We start from the raw sequence: 8,612 nt of genomic DNA, 5'->3' as shown, positions 1-8,612 counted from the left end.
TTCTTTCTTCTTCCTTTCCTTTTTTTCTTTTCTCTCTGTCTTTCTTTCCTTATTTATTTATTGAGACAAGGTCTCACTCGTCTGCCCAGGCTGGAATGCAGCAGCACTATCTTGGCTCACTGCAGCCTCTGCCTCCCAGGCTCAAGTGATCCTCCCACTCCAGCCTCCCAAGTAGCTGGGACTACAGGTGTGCACCACCACACCTGGCTAATTTTTGTATTTTTCATAGAGATGCGGTTTCATCATGTTGGCCAGACTGGTCTTGAACTCCTGGCCTCAAGTCATCCACCCACCTCAGCCTGCCAAACTATTGGGATTACAGGCATGAGCCACCACACCCGGCTGCCCTCCTCTCATTGTCACATCATCTCTCTGACTCTGACCCTCTGACCTCCTTCATGTAAAGACCGTAGTGATGACATTGAGCCCACCCAGATCATCCAGGATAACCTCTCCATCTCGAGATCCTTGACTTCATCACCCCACAGTCCCTTTTGTAAGGTGACATATTTCCAAGTTCCAAGGATTAGGATGTGGACATCTCTGGCGACTATTATTCTGTCTATCACACATTTTATGCACTAAATATGTAAACTTGGTAGCTTAGACCTTTTTCCCTCATGACTGGGTTACTAAGTGGTTTCCTAACTGGACTTGGCTTCTCTCTCTTCCTCTTCTAATTTCTTTATATGCTTCTGCCAGAATAATCTTTTATAATCTACAAATTTCATCTTGGTAAACTTAAAACCATTCTGTTGATGACCATGTTAAGTCCAGGTTGAGTGTCTGAATTTTGAAAGAATCATGATCTGAGCCATACTATACCTCCAGGTTTATGTCCTGAAGAACAGCTCCTCTACCATTGGGCCAGTCTTTGCACAGTTCCCCACAGGTGAGGAAGCACAGGAGAGGAGGCACAGGTGAGGAGGCGCAGGTGAGGAGATGTAGGTGAGGTGGCACAGGTGAGGAGGTGCAGGTGAGGAAGTACAAGTGAGGAGGTGCAGGTGAGGAGGCACAGGTGAGGAGGTGCAGGTGAGGAGGCACGGGTGAGGAGGCACAGGTGAGGAGGTGCAGGTGAGGAGGTGCGGGTGAGGAGGTGTGGGTGAGGAGGTGCAGGTGAGGAAGCACAAGTGAGGAGATGCAGGTGAGGTGGCACAGGTGAGGAGGTGCAGGTGAGGAGGTGCAGGTGAGGAGGCGCAGGTGAGGAGGTGCAGGTGAGGAAGCACAGGTGAGGAGATGCAGGTGAGGAGACGCACGTGAGGAGACGCAGGTGAGGAGGCGCAGGTGAGGAGACAGGTGAGGAGGCGCAGGTGAGGAGGCACAGGTGAGGAAGCACAGGTGCAGAATCACAGGTGAGGAGGCACCCACTGCTTCCTCCTGGGCTTTGGTTGACCACCTTCCTTTGGAAATATCCCTTCTCTCTCTCTGATCCTACAGAAAGCTGCCTCAGCTCAAGACCTGGAAAGGTGTCCCCTCTTGTGTGAAATACTCTGCTCAGCACCATGCTACTAATATCTAGATGCTAATTGTCCTAGTGCAGTCTCTTTGTCTCTCTCACTATGCCCTGACTTCTCAGGCACCCGGGACCACATCTCATACTCGTCTTTAAGCCTTGCAATGGCCTGCACAGTGCTGGGCACTGGAGATTGTCAGTTAGTTTACAGTTAATGAATTAGAAAATAACAAGTAACAGAATAGAAACATGTTGCATTGAGCTTTTACCTTCACTGATGACTCAAAAGTCCCATGATTTTGTAGTATTTCGAGACTAATATTATGAGTATTATTTTCATTTTTCTGGCAACTATTTAGTTATGTCTAACAGAGCTCTGACTGGATAAGTATCAGGTCACAGAATATTTACCATGGGTTCATATGATGGAGTAAACCCGTGTCTTTCATGGGGGCTTTTAGCTAAAGCAGTAATTAGAGGTATCTGTAAGATGAACCCCTTAGCTAATTGTTAAGCTGTACCTGACGTCTCCTGTGAAGACAAGCAATTAGATCCTGACATCTCCCATGGTGACGAGCAGTCAGATCTTGACGTCTGCCATGGTGACGAGCAGTTAGATTCTGAGGTCTCCTGTAGTGTTGAGCAGTCAGATCCTGACGTCTCCCACGGTGATGAGCAGTCAGATCCTGAAATCCATGATGGTGACTTGTGAAAGTCTAATGGATATTCTGCAATGACGTGCCATGAGCCTCTGTCATTTCACCTCACCATGATGCCACAAATTACTACTCACAGCTGAGAGTTTAGACCTAGAAAGGGCAATAAAATTGAGTTCAAGTACTGTATTAAGGGACTTGCCCAAAATTACATAATTCTTTTGTGTAAAGACCAAATTATACAAATCCTCAGATTCTGAGGTCAGAGTTTCTTTTCCTATAACATGTTTCTTCAAACATGGCTGTATCCACATTTCATATCAAGCAGATCCAGGAAAAATGATGAATAATCAGATAGCATGACATGGACACAAGGTCATGAGCAATAAAGGGTTCCGATAGAGCTATTAGGAAGAGCATGAGGCCCACGAGCAGTAGGAACATTGTTCTATGTATTTATTGGCCTTGTAACTATGGTTTAGAAGTGGTAGGGATCCACAGAGGTATACCTACAGAAAGATTTAAAAGAAGTAAAACTCCCAGCCTCAATGTGGTATCATCCCACCCTTAGTACCTCTATCTCAATCTTGGCCTTCATACACATATCAAGAAACTTTCCACTTCTTGTAATACAAGAACTTTCAGATGTTAAAAACCTTCTCAGGATTCTCTCTCCTCTGTGGCCTCTTCAGCACTGGTATTGGAAGCCATGGGTTGATGTTATATGGTTGAGTGGTTTATCTAGAAATGTCTCCTGACCCCGGTCCCTTTAGGTCTAAGTTAGCTTCTTCCCCTGTCCGCACTCATTCTCAGCTGGTCACTGACTATGTGATATCCTTTCTAATCACTTGGGTCCTACTAAAAAACAAAATAACACAACATAGAGTAAATACATTATTGGGATGGCTAACAATCATTGGACATTCTTCTCTGTTCATTACCTTGAAGAGCACAATGTGTTCCCCCAATTCATTTTAAACAAAAAACTTTAGAATATAATTATTGTAAGTACTCACTAATGTAGATTAAGTAGTTTTTATATGTTGCCTTATCACCTTGTTTAAAGAGGCAATGTCTTTTCTTATTCTCAATTTTTACAAAATATTGTACAGAGAACATGCTTAAAGAGTGTGTAATCCCAGCACTTTAAGAGGCTGAGGTAGGTGGATCGCTTGAGTCCAGAAGTTCGAGACCAGCCAGTGCAGCACCTGAGAGGAGCACAGAAACTAACACAACCCTCACATACCTCAGGACACACGCACAACCCTCACACACCTCAGGACACACACACACAACCTCACACACCTCAGGACACACACACCTCACACACCTTAGGACACACGGACAACCTCACACACTTCAGGACGCACACACAACACCTCATGCACCTCAGGACACACACACCCCTCACACACCTCAGGACACACACACAACCCTCACACACCTCAGGACACACACACAACCCTCACATACCTCAGGACGCACACACAACCCTCACACACCTCAGGACGCACGCACAGCACCTCACACACCTCAGGACACACACACAACCCTCACACACCTCAGGGCACACACACACAACTCCTCACACACCTTAGGACTCACACAACCCCTCACACACCTCAGAGACCCATACACAACCACTCACACAGCTCAGGACACACACGCAACCCCTCACACACCTCAGAACACACACACACCCCCTCACACTCCTCAGGACCCACACTCCCATGGTTAGAATGATGCGCAGGGACAAAAGTGCCTCTGTTTCCTCTTTGTGGTAGTTTCTTCGTTCATTCACGACGTCGGTGTTTACTGCCTATTGCATGCCAGTGGCTTGCACAACTATCCCGGTGACACGCAGCACGAGCAGCCTCAGGGGAGCCCCAGGTGTGTTTTCCACAGGCAGCACGTGGATGAGAAGGACGGCCAGGGCTTAACAGGAATGTGGACTGTCGCTTGCTCTTCACTCTCTTCTCTATCACAAAAATCACAAGACAATTCAGATGGAGATGCATTTTGTGAAATGATGAAAATTTGAATCCTGTCTCCTATTCAAACTCACATATAGTATTTTTGCTCCACAAAAATTTTTTTCTAGTAAATAATGTGACATCCAAAGAAAGTTTATATGTCTTCGAGAATATGCTCAGAGAAATGAGCTCTTACTACACGTTGCATATTGAAGACCTGATATTAAACACATGGTTTTTGTCAATGAGAAGGAGCAGTTTGACTCTTTCCAATGTCCTTTGTGGATGGACGGACTCCACTGACAATGAGATTCTTTGTTCGAATTGCAGGTTTGGGGTGTTTAATCATTATCTGAGCTGGTCCAGTGGTGACGCTGAGTGAGACGCTCATGCCCCTTTAAGACAGAAAGTCCGTTGGAACCGTCTGCTGCTTTCTGGGCTCTGGAGATGAGGCGGGAGGACTTGGGGACAGCTGTGGGGATATGGCCCAGATGATCTAGTCCCAGCAGAAGTGACTGGGGGGGGATCAGGTGAGGTAACGAGGTCTGGTGTTGGGGTGGAGGGAAGGGGTCTTCCCTGGACTGAGGGGGTCACGAGTTTGGGGCCGAGGACACTGGGGTATCCCCTCAGAGGAGCCGGAAAGAAGGAGCTTCCTCAGGGCTGTGAGGACCGTGGATCCCCGCCCACTTCCACAGAAACTGTCCCAGTCCCCGCGGGGAGGGAACGGCCAGGGATCTGGTTACTGGTAGGTCTTGTTCTTGACCTTCGATTCGCTTCCATCAGGAGACTCTCTTTTAAACAGCATTTCTGCGATCACTGTGGTTAAACTTCATTCTCAGGTTTGTATACAGTGAGAAGTTTATGAATAAACAGCAGGGGTTTCGTTGGGGGTCACTCGCTTCCTAAAACTGAGAGGGTGAAGCGGGGTGGGAGCGGCTTTCAGAGAGGACCCTGCAGGCTTGCAGGAAGCTTTGCATTTTCTCTTTTGTTTTAGTTTTCTGATTGCTGTGAGCTTCCTAGAACTGGCATAAATGCTGTACCTATAAAAAGGGGTTTCCTTTCCGCGTCTTCACCATGAATTCACAAAAGACATCTGATGGTTCAAGACTCAGACTCAACACAGTGGAGGGTCTGCCTGTGCCCTCACACCCCGTGACCATCCTGCTCACACCCGCTCATACTCTGTGACCATTCCATTCACATCCCACTCACATCTGCTCACACCTGCTCACATCCTGCTCACACTCAGTCCCTCCGTCTGTGGTGTCCTTTCACCTGGTCAGCTTCAGGCTTAGAAATGTGCACAGGACCCCGGGGGAGAAGAGCGGCTGTGGTTCCTGCTCGCCCTTAGGCTGAGGTTGGGGCCTTTAGCCCACACTGACAGGGTAGCGGGGGTGCATTCAGGCCTCGCTGTAGCCCTTCCTTTCCCAACCAGGATGCTGGAAGGTCAGGTCAGTTCGACGCTGGGGAGCCCAAGGAGGGCACCCACCCAGAAGACCCACGCCCGGGAGCTGGGGCTGCTATGGAGAAGACAGCTGCGGCAGCCGAGGTCCCCAGGGAGGACGGCAACGCCAGGGAGATGCTGGTGAGCTGAGCTTTGTGGGGACAGAGTCAGTCTTACCAGGCGGGACCCTGATTCCTGTCCCTGAGGGCTGTCATTGGACTTTCCCTCGCTGGACCCCTGTAGGAATGAGTCACCCCGGGATGCTGATGCTGAACTTCCTCTCTGAGGGGCACGTGGCTCTCTTCCCCTCTGCAACCTTCTCTCTTGGTGGATGGGAGACAGGATGGGGAGTTAAAGAAAATATTAACATTCCAGCTTTGCTCCTCTAATCCAGAAGAAGGCACCAGACTTTAAAAACTTCATTAAAGAAAATCAGAATGTTGACATGCCTCACATCATCCCAGCAAGCACCTTCCTCACCGGACCCTGTTGGACATGAAAGTGCCACGGGTCCCTGTGGCCAGGGCCACGCAGTGCAGGGCTGTACCTTTATCACGATCCCGCTTATTCTCAGAGCAAGACTGGAGGCGCTACGGTCCAATGAAGGATGCCACGGGAAGGCTAACGTGTCAAGTTGAAAATGCAGTGGCTCCCATAGTTTTTAATCTGTTGACCATATGTTCATGACAGCACGGTGTTCGAGACCAGCCTGGCCAACATGGCAAAACCCTGTCTCTACTAAAAATACAAAAATTAGCCGGGTGTGGTGGCATGTGCCTGTAATTCCAGCTACTCAGCATGCTGAGGCACCAGAATTGCTTGAATCTGGGAAGTGTAGGTTGCAGTGAGCTGAGAATGTGCCACCGCACTCCAATCTGAGCAGTGGAGCAGGACCCTGTCTCAAAAAAAAAAAGATAAAAAAAAAGGAAGGAAAAAGAATACCAGCCTCTTATTGCTGTAGTAGTGTTTTAACAAAGAATCCTAATTCACTGACCATCTTTATCTGGTTATAGTATGTGGACTAACTCATAATAAACACTACTTAATAAGAATAAAGTTGTGGCCAGGCTTGATAGCTTATGCCTGTAATCCCAGCACTTTGGAAGACTGAGGTGGGTGGATCGTTTGAGCCCAGGAGTTTGAGATCAGTCTGGGGAACATGGTGAAACCCCATCTCTACTAAAAATGCAAAAATTAGCCAGTGTGGTGCTGCATGCCTATAGTCCCAGCTACATCAGAGGCTGAGGCAAAAGGATCACTTAAGCTCATGAAGTTGAAGCTTCAGTGAGCTGAGATCATGTCACTGCACTCCAGCCTGGGTGACAGAGTGAGACCCTGCCTCAAAAAAAAAAAAAAAAAGACTACGGTTGTCCTGTTTATCTCATCAGGTGTCTTTTTGTCTAGAAAGATGTTGGTCTTACATCAGAGAGGGCTTAAGTATTTTGCAGATGAATGTGCTGGTTGTGTGTCTGAGAGATTTTCTGGTGTTCTTTTCCCAATAACAGCCATTACAGCAGCAGATCACCAGACTCCACCAAGAGCTCGGGAGACAGGAGTTTCTGTGGGCTGATGTTCACAGAAAACTCCAGAGTCAAATAGATGCTTTGAGGAAGCAGAACCTGGAGCTCCGAGAAGAGCTGAGAGGTCTGCAGTGGCAGTAGTGGAAAGCCAGGAAGAAACCTGCAGCGTCCCGACACGCAGGGCGAGAATCACACACTCTGGTACCAAAAGTGCATTTTCGTTTTTGTGTCATTTGCATTATGTAAAAATAGTGTCCCCGTAAAGATGCGGATTTTATCGCTGGGTGACGTGGTATCACTCACGCTCCAGGTGGTGGGGGGTTCCCTGTCTTTCCATCAACTCCATTTCCCGTAAGTAATGATTAAAGAACTGGATACATCAGGCCTCTCAGCTGGCGCTCCAGCAGACAGAAGTACAGCCGCCTCCAGGCTGCATGTCTCACGTCTAGAATTCTAAGACATCTCATGATGCCTCAGGACAACAGCAGCAGACCCTTACTGTGGACTTTACATGGGCTAGGTAGGGAGCTTTACCGTCTTACTCTCTACGACGACCCTATGAAATGGATATTATTACTAACTCCATCACAGTCATGGGCTGGAGAATGCAGAGCTGGGATTCGAACCCAGACTGACTCCAGAGCCAGCTCAGGGGCTTGGTGTCCTTCTGTTCATCCTCTAGGACAGCTGTGTAGAATGCGATAGAGACCTGTTGAAATGGGAAAAGTTCCCTTGTCCTCCTCGCAGGGTGTGCGATGGGGGTGTGGCTCGCTTCCTCAGTGTCCCACTGCTCAAACCTCCAGGGGAGCGTAGAGACCGGCAGGCTGTGCAGCTCTGACCCCACGGCAGTGTCTGGGGTGAATGTTTACAGCTGAAGCCCCAGTGGGCGTGTGTTACAGGGCGCTCTTTCAGTTTAGCTGTCTGTAGGCGGCTTGTGTTTATCAGCTCAGTTAGACCCTCTGCCCTATCACTAGGACAGAGGGCTTTCTGTATCCTGGGTTCTTGCCTTGGTGTACTGGAAAAATAAGATCACAGGTGGGCTTGGAGGATGGGTGCAAGGATTTTTATTGGGTGATGGTAGCTCTCAGCAGACGGGGGAGCCAGAATGGAGATGGAGTGGGAAGGTGGTTTTCCCATGGAGTTGGGCTGTCCAGCGGCCGTGCTCTCCTCTGACCGCCCTAACCAATCTCGGTGTCATTCAGCCAGTCAATGGCTTGCTGGCATCTGCCAGTGTGTTCCTCTCCAGGCCAGCCACTTGTGTCTCTGCCCGCTAGGGTCTTGGGACTTTTACAGGCACAATATGGGAGTGTGGTGGGCCAGGGTGGTCTTGGGAAATGCAACATTTGGGCACAAAAGCAGAAATGCCTGGGTCCGTGGGCACAGGCCCGGGGGTGGAGCCGTAGCCAGGGACCTGCCCTTCTCTACCCAGGACTTTCCTGCCCCCGTCCCATGTCATTGCCCTGCTCTCTCCCAAAGGAAGAACCAGCATTCTCATGCTGAAGTAGTCAGTGCCTCCCAGCACCTGCCTGCCTTTATAGAACACTGAGCTTTCGAGTTTGATCACAT

The 8,612-nt window shown here is 48.9% G+C and overlaps 1 protein-coding gene across 1 annotated transcript in view; it reads left to right on the top strand.

Moving 5' to 3' along the window:
- LOC105553566 overlaps window positions 1-8,612 on the top strand; it is a 40,594-nt gene that overhangs the window by 4,031 nt on the left and 27,951 nt on the right. The window contains 6 exon segments of the mRNA XM_011999665.1: window positions 832-892; window positions 1,993-2,154; window positions 3,894-3,999; window positions 4,713-4,827; window positions 5,518-5,667; window positions 7,032-7,247. Of these exon segments, the coding sequence (XP_011855055.1) occupies window positions 832-892; window positions 1,993-2,154; window positions 3,894-3,999; window positions 4,713-4,827; window positions 5,518-5,667; window positions 7,032-7,247 (810 nt within the window).

Source organism: Mandrillus leucophaeus, unplaced genomic scaffold (assembly GCF_000951045.1).
Source record: "Mandrillus leucophaeus isolate KB7577 unplaced genomic scaffold, Mleu.le_1.0 Scaffold6, whole genome shotgun sequence".
Taxonomy (NCBI): Eukaryota; Metazoa; Chordata; class Mammalia; order Primates; family Cercopithecidae; genus Mandrillus; species Mandrillus leucophaeus.
The sequence above is the reverse complement of the archived record's forward strand: the minus strand, read 5'-3'. Positions and strand labels throughout refer to the sequence as shown.